An 18,096-nucleotide genomic window follows, 5' to 3' on the forward strand; every position below is an offset into this window, starting at 1 on the left:
GGTTTTATTCTAGCTGTATTAACTGGGTCAGGCTGAGATGGAGATTATTTTCTTCAAAGCTGCCCATATGCGTGCTGTATTCCAGATCTGTGACCAAAACAGTGTTGATTTAAACCACCAGTCTTTCAGCTTTTGCTGAACAGTGTTTACCCAGTGTCAAGGCTTACTTATTGCTAGTGTCTCTCCCTCAGGTTGGATGAGGTAGGTCAGAGGTGGGGAGGGGACGCACCCGGGCATCCAGGCTGACCAAAGAGATATTCCATACCGCATAACGCTGTGCTCAGCAGTAAAACCAGGGGTGGTGGGGTGGATCCAAACTAGCAGTTGCCCAGAGGCTGGGTAGGTGTTGCTCTGCTGGTGATTGGTGAGTGATGGCTGTTGAATCGTTTGTTTCACCTACTCTTTTTTCTGCTTCATCTCAACCCATGTCTTTTTCTTGCTTTTGTACTTCTGATTCTCTTCCTAATCCTGCTGTGAGGGACTGATCTGCTGGCCAGGGTCAATCCATCCCACTGTCCTGGATACCTGGGTGTTTATCTCCTAAAATATGAACACATTGCTCCTCTTTCCCACCAGGATGCATCCACCACTATTTGTAAAGTCTTGTCAATTTTTGTGTTTAGAAATGCCATATTGACAGCTGTAGCCAGAAGGTAGAATTAGGAGCAAGTAAAATGTGTGGTGTCGAGCAGTTATAGGTTCATTTCCAGTAACGTTGAACTCATCTGTTGTGTTAACAACACAGTGGAATGGGATGTTAACTAGAAGCACCCTGCTCATTTTGGCTGCTGAGAACATAACCAAGCAATCTGAAACCTTGCTGTCTGGGAAAATAGTGTCACTCTTTCCTAGCCAGTGACTTGCAGGGCTGTGTCATTATGGATCAACTACTCCACTTTTTCCCATGCAGAAACTCAGCAGTTTGTCACAAAGAACTCAGCAGTACTTTTGGTTTTGGTTTTCACACCCCCAAAGTGCTAGACCTTAATTACCTGTTTGTGACTGCTTGGTGTAAATTGAGCAATGTTTGTTCACTAAATGCTTCCTTGATATGATTAATTATATTGGTATGCAATATAGATTGCTTTTCTGGCTGTGAATTAAAATATAACATCCATGATCTTTGTCAGCAGGATTTTATTGCTGTTAAGCAAAAGTGAGAGGGTACAAGGGAGGGAGAGGTGGCAGTAACTGGTTTGTGCATCATCAGTACACAGGCCTCAACCACTGGGTCTATAAATTTCCATTACTTGGTGTTCAGGAGAAGTTGGCAGGAGGCTCAAGAAGCAAGGGCACAGGGAATCCTCCTCAACTCCAAGTCTCAAAAACTCTGTCAGAAATGAGCTATCTGCTGACTCAGTTTGAAGTCCAGTTTTCTGTTTGTTTTGGAAAGCTTTCAAAGACATCTTTGTGCATTTTTATGCAAGAGTGGGGGTCCTAGAGCTTACAGGTTTCAGGTTCATGAGTTAAATAGACAAAAGACATGGTAAAAGGGGATGCAAGCTCGCTTTTTGCATAAAATGCAGTAAGTTCCATGCTCATTTAGCTGCAGTTTTGTTAGAGTACTTACTGGAAATAAGTACTTTTTAATGTTATAATACATGAAATACAGGCTTTATTCTGAAACAGTAGGTAATGATGTCTTTTTTTCTTTGATTTGTGTGTGTTGTGTTTTTTTTAATAGAATATTCAAATAAAAACTTTGGCAGATGATGTGGTAAGGTCTTTGTAACATTTTGATTTGCAATGGTAAAACTCCACGCTGCATGCTAATGTACTCTAAATGTTGTGGACAATATAACATGTTCTTATAAGGATATTAAAGCATTAGATTTTTAGAAAACTGAACTACAATTCCCAGAGGTCTTAATTTGTAACTTCAGTTACAGGAGTAATTAATGATACCTCTTTGGAGAAACTTCTTTAATCACATTCTAAGTACTTCAGTAATACTGGGGATATGTTGAAACCGTTATTCAACAGTTCAAGTTATTTCTCTTGACCTTCTTTTTAACAGTAAAGGATCTGCAGTGGTTCTTCAAAGTGGGTTGCCACATGATTCAAGTGGAACCATTTTGGGTAATAAGAGGGTACTGCATGTCAAACAGCACGTTTGTATTCGTTTATAACTGAATACTTTGAAACCTGTTGTAAAGTACCTTTACAGAAACTTGTATCAAAATTGATTTCAGTAAAATGATCAATTTTTATTTTCTATGTGTAATAGTTAAACCATGCTGGCCTCTTAGCTAAACATCACTTGTCTGAAATGAAGAAATTGTGCCTACGAATCATGTAGAAGATTCATTTATGGCTTTAAAGGGATATCACTATTTCAATCTGATTAAACAAATTTGTTTAAACAGATTGCAGCATGGTGAAGTTGATTTTAACTTCTTTTTTGTGACTGCTGAATGGGCATTTTAATGTAAGTGAACAATGTAACTGCATTTGATGTATAGAATGCTGCCTTTCAGGCATAATGTCATACCTTTGGCCTTTTCAATAAGCCATGTGCTAATTTTAGTTCCAAAAAATGTCATCTTAACTATTCTAATAAGGAAAAAAATGGTATTCAAGTGATATTGTTGCCTTGTTAAAGTTGTTAACAATATCCTTGTAGGTAATGTGTTTCTGTCCACAAATGTAAGACTTAAGAAGAAAACCCAAACCCAACCCCCCTCCCCCCCCCACCCCAACCCACAAACAAAACAAAAGAAGAAATACCTACAAAGCAGCTCAAAGGGAATGCAGCTTATTTAGGGATACTTGCCCTTCAAAAATGTAAGGTAGTCTTACAGGATCTCAGAAAGTACCCCAACGTAACAAATCAAGAAAAAGAAACGGAACAACAAAAATAAGAGCCTTTCTTACCCATATTCCACAGCACTCGGTCAAATTTCTCCACTCCCGATGGGACTAATCCATAATGAAATCAGGTTTCCTACAAAGGAAATAATCCACTGAACTGTTCATGGTTCACAGTGATTGTTTAATTATAGAAAATAAAACATTTGATGTCCATGTCTTCATAGAGATTGCAGTAACTGCTATGAATGATACTGGTAGCCCTACATAAGCTGCTGTTAGATGAAAGCACGTCTTCATAAGGCTGTTCAGTGCCTGAAACAAATACACTGGTATTTGTTGCTGCAAACAGTGGGTTTAGAAAATCGCTGTAGATAAATTGTTCTCAAAATGAACATACATGTATAAAGACGGTATTATTGACTTGAAAAAGATTACTTTATTCAGAATAGTTATATATTAATACCACAGTAATAAATGGCCTTATAAGGAAGGTGCTCTTTTTGGTTATTTCCAATATTAACAAATTAACTGAGTAAGCATGCTTTAAAAACAAAAAGGTGGGGGGTTTGGTATAAGGTATAAACCAAGTCAGCCTTAACCAGTGAAACGTCACTGCAGACTGTCTGACATGCTTTCACTAATGTCTGTTCTGTGTATTTAACTATGGGTGGCTGCTTCTATGTGGGTAATCCATTACCTTGCTTTTTAAAAGTAAGCACTAATTTCAGGAGTTCGTACTCAAAAACATGTCAAGGAATTGTGAACTATACTTGGAGCATTAATTCCTCTACAAACTTTATTCTACTTTAGCAGGAATTTTTTATAAGCCTGATGAACTTGTGAGTACCTCCTTCCCAACGCTGGCTTTTTCAGTTGTCCTCCAAAGACTTATAGCTCTTCAGGTGAAGGACCGCTTGGACATTACCTTTGTGGTACCATATTTATTCACTATCAGGATAATTAGGGAGTAGTGTGAGAAGATGAACTCAAGATTTTGCAATGCTAAGAGTTTAATGTAGTTGGTATACTTTCGAAACTGTGAGAAATTATATCCCTTTTGCATGTGACCTGTCATGAATTTGCCTTAAATGTTGTCTATGGAAAGTAATCTCTGACTGTTAGAGTATTTTTACTTACAGTTCAGTTTGAGTTTTAACTCTGCTGCTTGGATTAACTAAAAATGTGTGTGTTACTGCCATGTAATTGGCTGCTTTCCCATATTTCTATTTCTGCTTATTTTTAAATGGATGTCTTTGCAGCGTGACAGAATAACAAGCCTCAGAAGATCAGCAGTGAAAAAAGAGAAACCTCTCATTCAGCATCCTATTGACTCTCAACCTTCTATAAGTGAAATCCCACTTGCTCAGGCACTTGTTGATGAGCGTTGCTTGAACTTATCAGAAAAAGAAGTTATGGATCTCTTTGAAAAAATGATGGTAAGATGATGTGCTACATCATTTTATGAGGTTTTGTTTTCATGTTGGAATTAATTATGTAGTAGTGATATTAATATGTCATTTTTGAAGTATTAGGTACTTGGGAGGGCACAGCATAGGCCTGGGAGACCTCTCTAAATTGGCACATGAACAATTGAATAACTCAGAATGCTGGTACTATGTATGTTATAATTACTTGGTCTACTTCTACAGTCAAAGCAAAGTCAAAAAAAACCAAAAATGAAAATCTTAAGCTGTTGATTGCTTCAGTAAGATAACCTCTATAGACCTTAGTTGCTGTAGTTAGATACTGCTGCTGAAGGATAGATGTTAATAGACTTACGTAAATACCCTTGGAAAACAGTAACTTCCATTAGTAAAATCTTAATGCTTAGAAAGCTGAATTTTTGTACAGTTTTGAGTATTTTCTGTCAAGGTTTGTATTCTATTCACAAGCAAGCTTTTTGATTAGTACTGAGAAAGAAACATTTGAAGTAGGTGTGTTTCAGTTGTGCAGTTCACATTGGTGTTGATACATAAAGTATTGGAAATGGCAGTCTTTTGACTATTGGTAAAGCTAGTTTCCTGTTTTATCCTTTAAAATTATTATTAACTTCCATACAGTCATTATGGACTAAGAACTGGCCTGTTTCACTATGTAGATCTATTCTGTTCAATGAAGTTGTGAATCTCTTTTGGAAGATTGGGTAAGGGTTAATAAATACTTGCTTGATTTGCTTGTTAAATTAAGAGATCAATTTTTAACTTTTCCAAGTAATGTTCATTGAGGCAGGCAATAGGTCTGTCTTCTAGAGACTAGTAATTCCTTGAAAAATGTGGTTTCAGTTGCTAGTTTGAAGTTACTTTCAGTTTTAATAGGAAGACTAGTCTTGACTAGTAATGACTTTGTTGTGGTTAATCGTTGAAACAGGCGTATAAAGATTTAATCTACCAGAATATTTGGATTTTGAGGTTTGTTTTAAATACATCAATTGGAACACCTTCACATCTATTCCCTACCACAAGCTAATAATCCAGGTAATAACAGCCTTATAGTTAGTTAGTGCAGGAATGGTGTATTGTGATAAGGTTTTATAAAAAACCACAGGAACTTTACAAGAGTTAACACTTAACTGATCAACTTGAGGTGTAGAATTTTGGGGTTCATCCTCTAGTTTTATTTCTTGAGCCAGATTTCATGAAGGGTAACTACCCTTGATGCAATTACAAATTTAAGTCCTGAAAACTGTGAACACTCGAAGTGACAGAATAAAATGAGAAAATTGGGAGGCTTAGAAATACACAAATGCCGATAAGCTGGAAAATGTGATTTCTGCTTGTTTAAAAATGCGCCGTTTGTAGAAGAAGAGGAGTATTTAAAACCCCAAAAGCTAGTAAAAAGGATGAAATAGACTTGATGTTGTGTGGCCTGTTTCTTTGCAGGAAGACATGAATCTAAATGAAGAACGGAAAGCTCCTTTAAGAGATAAAGACTTGAGCACAAAACGTGAGATGGTTATCCAGTACATTTCTGCAACTGCCAAATCCGTAAGTAGTCACCTCTCCAAGACATGTGAAAGTAAGGAGCTTAGCTTTGCGAGTGTTAGTTTTTCAAGCTTGAAACTTTCATGGTTTTGGTCTGGATTTATCTTCTAAGAGTGGTAGGAGAAAAAAGAAATGAATCTGTACTTGCTAATACACTTAAATGCTTACAGCTGCATCTGAAGGGTTAGCTGGTATTTCAGCTGTTGGGCAATGTAAAAACTTGATGGTTTCTTGTAAACCACAAGATATTGCAAATCCAATGATGTAGGGTAATAGATGAAACCAGAGTTCATTTCAATGGACTTCATGTTACAATTAGTGGTAACAGAAGTTTTTGGAAGGGGTAGCATGAATTCATGATTTCAGCAATGACATACATACTAGATGTACGACTTGCAGTGTTAAAATGAAGGAGTCAAAATATAGCGAGTATTTAAAATTGAAGTCAAGTCAGTGTTTTAGTTTAGAGCATGTTGAACACTGTCACTGGCTTAAATCGCTAACAAAGGTTCTGAAGGAAAATAAAATGATTCCTTTAGTGAAAAGATGGTCTGCAAATAACTTTCAAATTATATGTTGAGTAGAAAACATATATTCAGACCTTTAAATCATCTTGGTCATTTTCCATACTTAAGTTGATGAATTAGCCCTTTGTTTATGGATCCTTCACGCAGAATTTTTGAAGTCTCTTTCGTGGTGCCTGAAGTGTATGAGACTGACAAGAAGCCCCATCATTTGGGGTTGAGAAATACAATTTCATATAGTGACGACATACAATTTATTCTCTGCAGTGGGACTATTAGTACTAATTGGTTATAAAATACATCAGTGATGGTATTTCTGTTAAAAATAAGTATGGCACATATAGTTCTTACCATGTAAAGGGAGAATTTGCCACAGAAATTCATGCATGTCGGATAAAACGTGTATTTTTATTGTGATTTTCATAGAAACAGATTTTGTCCCAATTTGTGTACTATTTGTTCTATAAATAACTAAAGCAGCTAGTGGTGAATTCTGAGGAACTGTATGTATTGCAGTATCAGGGGGAAGTGTGTGTGTGTAGCTTTGGGTATCCAAGGGGCAGTAGTATGCTTCAAGTGATAAAATTTGCTTTTAGCATAGTTTTTCAATAAAATTAGGTAATGCACATGATTTTATTTGGAGATGAGGATGAATCTCATCTTTTTTTTTTTTTCACTCCTAAGTTATAGTGTGGAATAAAGGTTACTGGAAATGAAGACTGTGTATGGAATAATTGGTAAAATGCATAATGGCAGCACTGCTAGCAGTTCTGCAGAGCTGAGTTGGAGCACTACATACAGATAGCATTAAGTAATAATTTGTTTCTTAGTGATAGAAGTAGCAGATAAGATTATGTTGGTATTTGCCTAATGAATCTATAACTGTGGGCTCCAAGCAGTAAAATTGATTTGTCTTATTTGAACCTTTAAAATAAGCTCTGCAGAGTTAAATTTTAAATAATTAAAACTACAATGACGTGCAATTATTAAATGCAAATTCTTTTCATTAAACATTATAAACTGAGGTGAGGAAAACCTTGCATTATAATATGAAATTATGGATCTGCATTTGAGAGGAGTGATGTTTCTGCATGAGTTCATCTTAAACGAAATCCACAGTCCTTTATTCTGTCCTGGAAGGAAGCCAGTGCTTAAAGTATGCTCTAGCTAAACATGCAAGTTATTGGAGAATTACTCAAGCTTATGCAGTGAATATTATGCAATTTGCTTTTAATATACTTTGCTTACACTGTCTTTGGGAACTGTTGATTATGTGTTTTAAGGTTTTGGTCTTCACTTGATCAATGATAAATTTTAAATCTTTCTTAGTAAGCATAAATATTGAAGCACTAGAAACCTGTACAATGGAAGTACTTGCAACCCTTTCCCAAAAAGTAGCTGGACGATGGTGATCTCTTATATATACTAATACTGAAATGTAGTTGCCTCAAGTACCATAACTTCATCTCTGAGTAAGGAGAGCATGGCTGCCATTGCATGTCTAACTGCTGACAACTTTAACAGATTGCATTACTGCCACTGTCTGTGCTGCAGCATGGGAAACTTAACAAAGCTGCAGATATGTTGCTAAAATGTACTAACATTAAAAAAATGATCAAAAACCATCCCAAAATGTCCTCATACATGCATGTGGCTTTGAACTGAAGGCAGCGCCAGTATGGATGTTTGATCCATATGTGAAATGATTTCTGTAATGGAAAAAGGGCTTGAATGGAAGTTCATGTACTTTAGGAAGTCCACCTGTAATTGAATCGTGGCATTTGAATGGAGTAATTGAAGGTTTTTCAGAAATATAAATGACCTTTCTGTAGCGCACTACTCTAATTTACCTTTTAAATAGCTATCATCTTAACTGATCTAAAAAGTAGAAAAAGCAGAGCTCAATTGTAAAATGTCGATTGGGATCTTAAAGCAAACCCTCATTTTCACTGTTTGAGCCCTAACCAGCTTTTACTGCATCATGAATTGTCAAAATTTCTTTTCTTCAGGCCTCCTTCAGGCTTGTCTTCCATGAAAATGCTGATCACATTCAAAACAAACTTTCTTACAACTTTCTACCTTTTTCTTTTGTCACAGATAACTGTTCATCTGTCTTCCTTTTTTTTTAATACTGAAAATACTTGGGCTTTTTCTTCTGCTTAGAGCTCACGAAACACACTTGATGCAACTTTTCTTCGAGTTGAAGTTTGTTTTGGTTAGGCTTTTGAGCTCTGTCCACTCATTTGAACATCAGTCACTTGCTGATGTCATCTTAACCAAATGATTTTTCGATTTGGTGCTTCCTTTTCTCTGCCTTGTGTACCATCTGCAGCATGTTGACCATGCTTTTCTGAAAAACCTGCTGTCTTCAGAGTTCTGAGGGGGAAAGAAACCTTCTTTTTCAATGGGTGAATAAAAGCTTTCCTTTTCCTTGCGGGGAGGAAGCTAAAACCTGGATTTTTTCATGTGAAGCGGTTATCTGTGCTTCTGATTCCTTCTCTTGCTCAGAGAAGCGTTGTTGCCTATGGAAATTACACTGGGGAAATGGTGAAAGCTCAGAATTCTGTTTCATAATTGAACTTAGCGACAGCTCATGCCAGAGATTGTCTGGTGATGACCGTCCATCTTGTGCTTCTCGAGGAAGCCTCATCAGGAATGGGGAGAGGTGATTATGAAAGACTTGCAGGGTCTTCTGTCTTGTGAAAGACTTCCTAAAAGAGTAACGGAAGAGATAAAGGTGGAGTATGAAGCAGGTGGAGGCTGAACAGATACAATCAAATTGAGATCTCTGAACAAAATCTTACTATCTCAGGCCCTTTATCAGGTAAAAGTGGTTATTCAATTAAGTGGCTGCTTTCAGATTGCAGCAAAGGGCTGACAAGGGAGGGAAAACCTACAGTATTTCAGCAGATGTCTATAGTACTGGTATTCACAGGAACATGGGCACAACATTTGTGCAGAGTTGATAGAACAGGGCAGAGGTGTGCTGCCTTTCTGCAGAGTTTCTTCTGTTTAAAGTCAGCTTCTTGTTCATGAATATGCAGAGATGCTGTTCCATGGTAAAAAGGAGATGTCATTCTGGAAATCACTGCCTAATTATCCATGTAATTAAAAGCATCCATACTGAGCAGTTGAAGAAAAATGCCATAGGAGCTTTCATGAAATGCAAGTTAGATTTATAACTGTAGGCTATGGTTTTGATGATGAAAACTTAATTAAATTCAGTGATGACATCATCTAACTAGATCAAAAGCTCCATAATAATTAAATTGTTCTATGTACAAGGAAGTCAGTATGCCATTTGTTTCTTCTCAGTGTCATATAGAAAATATCTGATGGGATAATTTTAGCAAGCTGGCATACCTATTAATCTTTCAAGACGTAGATGTTAAGTGAGGTATTTAGTTATTTGTTTCTAAATGTGTAAAATGCTGATGATTGAGCAGCGGAACATAAGAATTTCAAATGATTTCTCCTCCAGTAGAACTATTGTTTTCCTGTTGCGAAGCTGTAACTCTTTAACAGTTGGATAAAGTAATAAAAGAATGTAACTGCTAGTACTAATGATTAAGCACTTTAAGATTGTGTGATGCTACATCCTACTAAGTACATTGCTGTGTTTATTTATGTATTATTATTATCTTTTTTACACAATAACCTCTCTTGGCTGACCACTGCATGCAGATAGTCGGAAGTAAAGTTCCGGTGAGTATGAACATGATAGTTTTGTTTTTTCTCATGAATACACATAATTTTTGAGAGATTAGGCTCAAATATTTTGGACTTGGATCTTTAATTATCAGTGGGGAAGTTCAGGTTAGATGTAAGGAAGAAGTTATTTTCTGTGGGGGTGGTGAGGCAATGGAACAGGTTGCCCTGAGAAGTGGTAAATGCTCTATCCCTGGCAGTGTTCAAGGCCAGGTTGGATGGAGTCTTGGGCAACATGGTCTAGTGTGAGGTGTCCCTGCCCATGGCAGGTGGGGTTGGAACCTGATGATCTTAAGGTCCTTTCCAGCCCAGACCATTCTATGATTCTATAGTCAAGTCCTTGGTGTATCAAAATAACTACTAGTTACCTCAGTCACATTTATCTTACTAGTATAAGAACATTGATTGCACTTTTGAGGGACCTGTTACTAAGTTTTCAGGCATCTATTTCCAATTTCTGGAGACTCACTGGGTACTCATCTGTTCACTGTGAGCCAATAATTCAGGCTAACTTGCTTTTAATTGAAGCAATCACTTGAGACTTTAAATTTACAGTATTTGGCTTACTTAATCATATTAGATGTGTAACTTTTTTATGTCCCAAGACCTAGTAGTACTCATAGCTTGTCATGGAAATGTCAGCAGCTGTGTATTGGAGTGAGACTGAGATTAATATAGAGGTTTCAGAAGGTCAGTTAATAAGCATAAGATGGGAGCACCACAGCATAACTTTTATTAAGTGCTCAGCTACACTTTATGTTGTTGTGGTTAAATTTAGCGATTTTTTGTTTTTAACAAGTATTTGGGACTTTATTTGTTGTGCTGAAATCAGCAAATGTTTGTTTCCTGGGGAAAAAAGGTATTTTAATTACATACATATTTTTGTATTAAATATGTATTAAAAGAAAATAATTACATACTTATTTTAAATGATGACTGGAAGCAAAGATGTTCTTTTTAATTATGGATGGACTTTATTCTTGATTGCACTCAAACCAGGCTTTTCAGGTACTGCAAGGTTTACTACAGATGATATTTAGCAGTACTTAGATTTTGTAGTAAAAATAATAAAGAACAACCTATGATTTAAAGCTGTCTAATCATGACCTCAGCTGTACTTTTTATATAAGGATATAGCATGTAGGCATAAAGAAATTGCTGTTGGGTTTGTTTCATTCAGAGTAGTCTTGAAGTGGACTTTTCTGTCTGTATTCACCAGTACGTTTTAGTTTCATAAACAGTACTGGTTCTTATGCTGATTAAGAAAATAGGTAAGCATAGTGAAGGTATTTAAAGGTATTTGATTTTTTGGGGGAAAAATCAGTAATTCTCCATTTCAGTGCGCTAAACCCACTTACAAATAATTCCTATTGCTATGTAGTTTCTTTATGACATGAATTAGCCTGAGCAGCTGCTTTGCAAGAGATTACTTTATAAAGGAAACTGATATATGCAGAATGGGTAGTGGAGAAACTCTGTAATATGTCTTCCTCCCCATGCCTTTTAATTTGGGGTCTGATGTAGAGCAAGAGTAGTTGTGAGTCAAAAGCATGTTTTTGCACAGATAACTTGCAAAATGGTAAAACAAGAAATGCTGCTTTTAGAGTATGGTTTCTGCATGTTACTGCTTAAGGATTGCATGCATCTTGGTGTGTTCCTTCTCAGTGTGTTTTTATAGGATTCGTCTTTTGGGAGTTGATAGCACCTGCTGGCATATGTATTTATTTCCCTGAAGATTTACAGATTTACTTTGGGAGGGGAAGAGAAGCATTTAGGGCTGTTGATTCTAGTACTTCTGGCTTGTAGTAACAATTCCAGAGAAGAGGTTTGTCTGTTAATGGGGAGTTAAGACTTGTGAGTTTTACTTGGGTCTCTCAAACCCTGATGCCCACTTGTCATTTTAGTTGCCTGCATAGTGACCTTTCTGTGCTTTTATAGATTGTGATAATGGCACAGAAATGGCAGCTGTGCTTCTTCTGTTTATCTTTAGGGCATTAAATCTAAATTAGGATTATTTTGTTAATTTTGTTTTTAATGGCTTGAATTAATGTGTTTAGTTAATATCTACAGGGTGGAGTGGACATGAACTGTGTAGACTTAGAATTGCTATTTCAGGAGAATCATAGAATCATAGAGTCAACTTGTCTGACTTTGTTGTTATATTCTAATGAAAATATTGTGCTTGAGATAGAAATAGAATTGGATTAATACTGAGTATGCAAAAACTTTCCAATTAGTCATTGGCAAGGGGAAAAGTCCGAGTTATTACTCCCACTTCATTAATAACTATGCTGGTACCAGTTACTTGTTTCTGTCTAAGGAGTGACTCGTTTTCCAAGGTATGGAACAGGTATGGTGAATTGGATAGAAGTGAGCACCTGTGATATTGTGAGGTTTTTATTTGGTGTGCTGGCTGCTAACATCCTCATTGAAGTAAACACTCTCATGGAAGTAACAGACTTTACCTTCTTCAGCTGATCCTGGCTTTAGCCTGACTTCTGATGAGGTCTGAATTGTCTGGTGCCTCAAACAGGAGTACAGGTTTTTCTGATCTTGTATTTTAACTATTACAGCTCATCCATTTGGTTCAGCTGAGCTCCACAGTTCTTTACCACCAAGCAGACAGAATGTCTGAGTATCTGGTGTGGGACTTCTGATGTTCCTTGTACTTTGCTTTTCCCTTTGTCTTTATTAGATGCTCTTACATAAAACATATCTCTTATTGAAACCTTTTACTTCAAAGTAAATGAGAAACTTAAATACTAAAATCTGATCCATGTCAAGGCATAGCATTAGTTGAAAACAGTATTCCAATCAAACTTGCTTTTAATTGGGAATTAAAAGAAAAATAGCACCTGCTTGTAGCATTCTAGCTATAATGGCTGGAGGTAAGAATGGATTGAGACTGAAAAGCTGATTTCAGAAAATAACAGGAAGTAGTCCTGTTAAGCTGAGAATTCTCTAGCATGACTGGAGTATCTGGGTGAAAGGTTTTGAGAATAGATTTGATTTATGAGCCATCTTTAGTGATGATCTCTGAAGAACAGGATGGTTCTTTATGGCTGTGCATTCAAAGGTGCTTAGTCATAGGAACAACAAAGAAGTATGCCTGTACTGTAAGGCATGGTAAAGAGTCTTAGGAGATATTGCTGTTAAGTCCTCCGTTAACTGTTTTTGAGGGAGTCTTCTGGAAGCTAGGGGCTAGACAGAGGAGTAGGGATTCATTAAAGTCCTGAACACATGGAAAGAGGAGACAAGATCACCTTGGTTTGAATATGAAAGAAAAGGTAGCAAAGACCTTAAGTGCCTCATCTGAATAGGAATCTCCTTTGGAGCTTACGGCAGGCTACCGTTGAAGCAAACCAGGAAATAAGCTCTCTGAAAAGACAAATACTTCTTGCATTCTAGAATGCTTTTTAGGGTCTAGCTTACCATGTAACGGCATTTGATTGAAGTTGCCATTATCTCATTTCTTTGTGGATTCTGTGTTTACAGCAGTGGTCATGTTCTGTTGTTTCACTCCTGGGGTTTGGGCAATGGCTGTTGTCTGAAATGACAAAAACTGTATCCAGTGTTCTGTAGATAGTGTACTAGTTACACATATCTTTTACAGTTTGCATCCAGTGCTGTGAAAGGCACAAAGAGCTTCCTGTTTCCTAATTCTTCACCTTTCGATCTTTATATCATCACCTGAACTATGATGATTTTTAATGTGTTAGATGATCTTAAGGTCCTTTCCAATCCTTACCATTCTACGAAGCGCTGATATACTTCCCTGATTTAGTTTCTTCTCTTATAAAGATAACCTCCACTCATTTATTTTTTTTTTCTTCTGGTGGAAGAGCATCTATTTATTTAGGAGGTTGATAGTGACAGGCTGTAGTTTCTTTATACTGTATTTACTCATCTTTGTTTGTCTTGGTCCTTTGATGTCTAACTGGCATGTGTTGTCCAGCTAAAGGTGCTATGCATGTCAGCAAGAAGCATCTTCAAATTTGTTGACACTGTCCAGAGGACACTGTTTTAATGCATTTACAGTCTGTGTCAGGTTTTTGTTTTGCTGAGGTGAGGACAACCAACCTGAAAGTATGTTGTGGACGCTTACCTAGTTCCGTTAGATGTATTAGTACCGGAATGTATGTAGGTCAAAATTATTAACTTAAATGTCGAGAAGTAATTTTGTTATCAGCCATACTCACTGTCATCTTTGGCAAATGAATGGTAAGAATTTGAATAGAGCAAATTTGAAACATCATTAAAAGTGTAGCTTTTGGGAGGAGAGACAATTAGAAGATTACAGTAGTCAGAGAACTTTGATACAATTAAAACCAAATACATATAAATCCTGTTCTGGGTCAGGGGCTTTTCATTTTGCCTTTACACCCATGACATCTTTATCAGGTTCTCTTCAGCAGACTATTTAGAGCTAAGGAGCTTTAGGACCAGCATATTAATCATAAGCACTCTTTGAGATAAACCTACTTGTCTGCAACTTGTCAGAGCTGCACAAAAGATTAGTTGCACCCTTTGGTAAAATGTTTTGTGTATTGTTCATGGTTCTGAATACTACAGCTCTAAAAACTGATTATCGTGTATTTTAATACTCAAATACCTTGTAGGTAGTTATTCTTCTGTAATGGCTCTTCAGCTGGGAGATGAGCTCTTCTTCAAGTCTTTTACATGATTCTTTTGTAGCAAACAAGATCCTCCAGAGATCTTTATTAGCAGCCAGACATAGAATTATGGTACAGCAAGAAATCAAAGTCATACAGTTGCATGATTTTTAAAAGCACCAATTTAACAGTAGGTGGATAGCAGCTCCTCTTCAAAGCAATTTTCAGTAGCTTATCTTATTCCTTTCTTTTTAAGTTTTAGAGTCAGGATATAGTGATAGTGCACAGCTTTTTTGAAATGGAAGACAAGTACAGTGGGAATGATCAGAGAAGTTTAATAACAAATGTGAGGGGTTTGTGTGTCTGTTTATGGTTTCTAATATGGTGGTGTGAAGTAGATGTAAATGAATGAGTAGCAATTAAACATGTCAGTACAACTGAATGATGGAATAAAGTTTTTATATCCCAGATGTAGTACATGCAGTTTAAGAAGTAAAGAAGATTCCAGAAAAATATTTACCTTTGTAATGCAAAACCTAAACTATTAAACACTTAAAACAAGTCAAGGTCAAGTTAGGTGTCCTTAATAGTTATACAGGGAAACAGTGGTTTTAAAGTTCATGTGGAAATACTGGCTGTACATATTATCATCTGCACACTGGTGTGATCAATAGAACATTAAGCAGCATTCTGTCTTCTGTGATAGGGTGGACTGAAAAACAGCAAGCATGAATGCACCCTGTCATCACAGGAATATATTCATGAATTGCGATCTGGAATTTCAGAGGAAAAGCTTCTTAATTGTCTAGAGTCTTTGAGAGTGTCTCTGACTAGCAATCCAGTCAGGTAAGTAATGATTTCTGCTGTAGTTGTCATCATGGTTTTACTAAGCAGTGAAGACTTGTGGGGTTGTTTTTTGAAACCAGAGCAATTATAGTAGTTCTTGTTGGCACAGAAAAGTAGTTGTCAGCACACTGCAAAAGGGTGAGTGAAATGTTTGTGACTGGCTGCAGTATCTTCTCACCTTTCACAGTGGTTCGTACCAACTTGTAGTTGTTTAATGGGTGGTCAGGTCTACCCAGGAAGTGGGACTTACAGCAGTGTATGGAGACATGTACGAACGGTACTAGAGACATAACTCAGCAAGTTGTACCTTTGCTTAAGAAATAATTAAAAGCACCTTTCTTCGTTTTTCCAGCTGGGTTAATAACTTTGGACATGAAGGTCTTGGGCTTCTGTTGGATGTGTTGGAAAAGCTTCTGGACAAGAAACAGTAAGCATTGGGATCATTGGAAGGCAGGGGTGGGGGAACTTGTGAAGATTGTGCTTACGTTATTTTCTTTCTCTCTTTCAAGGCAAGAAAGTATCGATAAGAAGAATCAACACAAACTTATCCAGTGCCTCAAAGCATTTATGAACAATAAAGTAAGAAATATTTTAAAATCATATGCTTCTAGTATGACTGGGTTTTGTTGGCTTAAAGATCTCTGTAGCATGTTGAATCTCAGAAAAGAAAGGAAAGCTTTTATATCCAGTGTCAGGTGACTCTTTGGAAGCACAGGTCTTAAACTTTTTATTGAGGATCTTGTTCATAAACCTTTCTCAGTATGCATTTTTGTCTTTTGTTAAATATGACTGATTTTTTGGAAGTAAAATATTTGCCAGAGGATGATAGTATGGATTTCAGGTAAGTGAATTTGGAAATTGATTGCTTGTGAAATGGAAAAGGAAAATAATTGTTTCTAAAAATACATGTCAATACATGATTGTTTATATAAATTACTCTTCATCTGATTTTAAATTGTGTATGATGTAATATCTTTATAGTTGGAATTTCACAATTGGTAGGTAATGGGTAAAGGGTAAAAATTGTGTAGTTTAAGCTGTGTATAACTTGTTTCTAACCTGGCTTCCTAGTTCACAGTGTAAGTACTGTCTCTAGAAGCTGATGTGTTGAACTTGTTTTGCTCTATTCATAGCAACATCTACAGTGTTGTTACAATGTTTTATCCTTTTCTCCTTCTAGTAAATACAACCATGCATTACAGTTACTTAAACTACTGTTAACTCAGTTGAGTAAAATCTCACAAAGCAGTTCGTCTGTAAACTTAATGGCCGCGTACTTTCCCCTGCTATCCCTACACTTACAGACAGTGTAAATTTAAACCGTTACATAGCTGATTTGCCAACTATCCTGTACATAATTAAAATGGAAAATAATGCTATAATTTACATAAATGTAATGTGTAAGGTTTTTTTGGTTAATCTATACAGAAAGTGAGATGGGAAGTACAATAAATAAAAGAAGATAGTTGTTTCAAAAAATAATTTTGACCTTTATTGGTCATCACGTACAAAATACTATTTTGGCTTGCAAGGAGCTGTTACAGTTACAGGAAAAAAGATGAAGTAATTCTTCATACTCGAGGCGTTTCAGATATTGATAGAAAACAAAAGCTGGTTTGTGTTCTAGCGGATACCTGAATTTGAAAGATAAGCTAACTTCCTTAGTAGCTAACTTGCTCTCTTTCATAGAAGAAAGCCTCAAATATAAGATGGGTAAGACTAACTTGTGTCCCTAAGTGCTAATGGCCAGGAGGTTTTAGTAGAGTGCTGCCCAACTTCCTATGGGGTTGTGTGCATGAGGATTCCTAAGGATCTGAAGCCCAAAGATGATTATGAGTATTGAATGCAAATACAGTCTTTTCACTGTAAGCTTTTTGTTTCTTTAAGTACGGATTGCAAAGGATTCTAGGAGATGAAAGAAGTCTCTTGCTGTTATCAAGAGCAATTGATCCAAAGCAACCACACATGATGACTGAAACGGTGAAAATACTTTCTGCTCTCTGCATTGTTGGAGAGGAAAACATGTGAGTAATATATTGAAACACATCACCATCCCACCATCCCCACCCCTTGTTTTTTTTTCCCTTTGGAATGCTCAGGAGTTGTCAGTTTGGACACAGGTGAAAAAACTTGTCAGTGAAACAAATGTAACCTGTCTTTTCTTAGTGTACTTTAAATGAAAAGAGACTTTTCCCTGTTCTGATACATTAATACAGTATCAAATAAAAACAAATGAGCAGAGAGCTACAAACTGTGGCTTAAGTGGAATGTCTGAAAGAACTGCAATTGTTCACTACAGAGGAGGGAAGACTTAATGAGCCATAACTGTTCATATATGGATGCTGACAATAAGTTATTTCATACATCTCTGAGTGTGATGAGGAATTGTGAACCTTGACTTGCAATGAGGAGAGCTGTCAGATTTGAAGCCACTTGAGAACGGTGTGTGTTAGCATAGGGTTCTATTGAGCTTACTGTTATGGGGAGGGGAGATGAACTTCTAATTATGGTTGAAAATTACTGATTTGACACCACATGTTAAGGTTTTTCAGTAGTTTAGAAGATAATAATAGAGAAATAGATGTATGGATTTAATTAAAATATCACCTGTTT

At 36.6% G+C, this 18,096-nt stretch overlaps 1 protein-coding gene across 4 annotated transcripts in view; it reads left to right on the plus strand.

The window, feature by feature from the left end:
- DIAPH2 (diaphanous related formin 2) overlaps positions 1-18,096 on the plus strand; it is a 231,672-nt gene that overhangs the window by 15,777 nt on the left and 197,799 nt on the right. For 2 of the 4 annotated variants that reach the window (XM_061359689.1, XM_061359690.1), the window contains exons 2-9: positions 1,685-1,717; positions 4,071-4,247; positions 5,691-5,795; positions 10,001-10,021; positions 15,344-15,483; positions 15,836-15,910; positions 15,993-16,062; positions 17,371-17,507. In XM_061359689.1, coding sequence (XP_061215673.1) covers positions 1,685-1,717; positions 4,071-4,247; positions 5,691-5,795; positions 10,001-10,021; positions 15,344-15,483; positions 15,836-15,910; positions 15,993-16,062; positions 17,371-17,507 — 758 coding nt within the window. The remainder of the gene's footprint in view (positions 1-1,684; positions 1,718-4,070; positions 4,248-5,690; positions 5,796-10,000; positions 10,022-15,343; positions 15,484-15,835; positions 15,911-15,992; positions 16,063-17,370; positions 17,508-18,096) is intronic. The other 2 variants (XM_061359691.1, XM_061359692.1) reach the window with 2 other exon arrangements.

Source organism: Neopsephotus bourkii, unplaced genomic scaffold, assembly GCF_033783945.1.
Source record: "Neopsephotus bourkii isolate Nb327-2 ecotype Australia unplaced genomic scaffold, CSIRO-AGI_Nbou_v1 NB_991, whole genome shotgun sequence".
NCBI lineage: Eukaryota > Metazoa > Chordata > Aves > Psittaciformes > Psittacidae > Neopsephotus > Neopsephotus bourkii.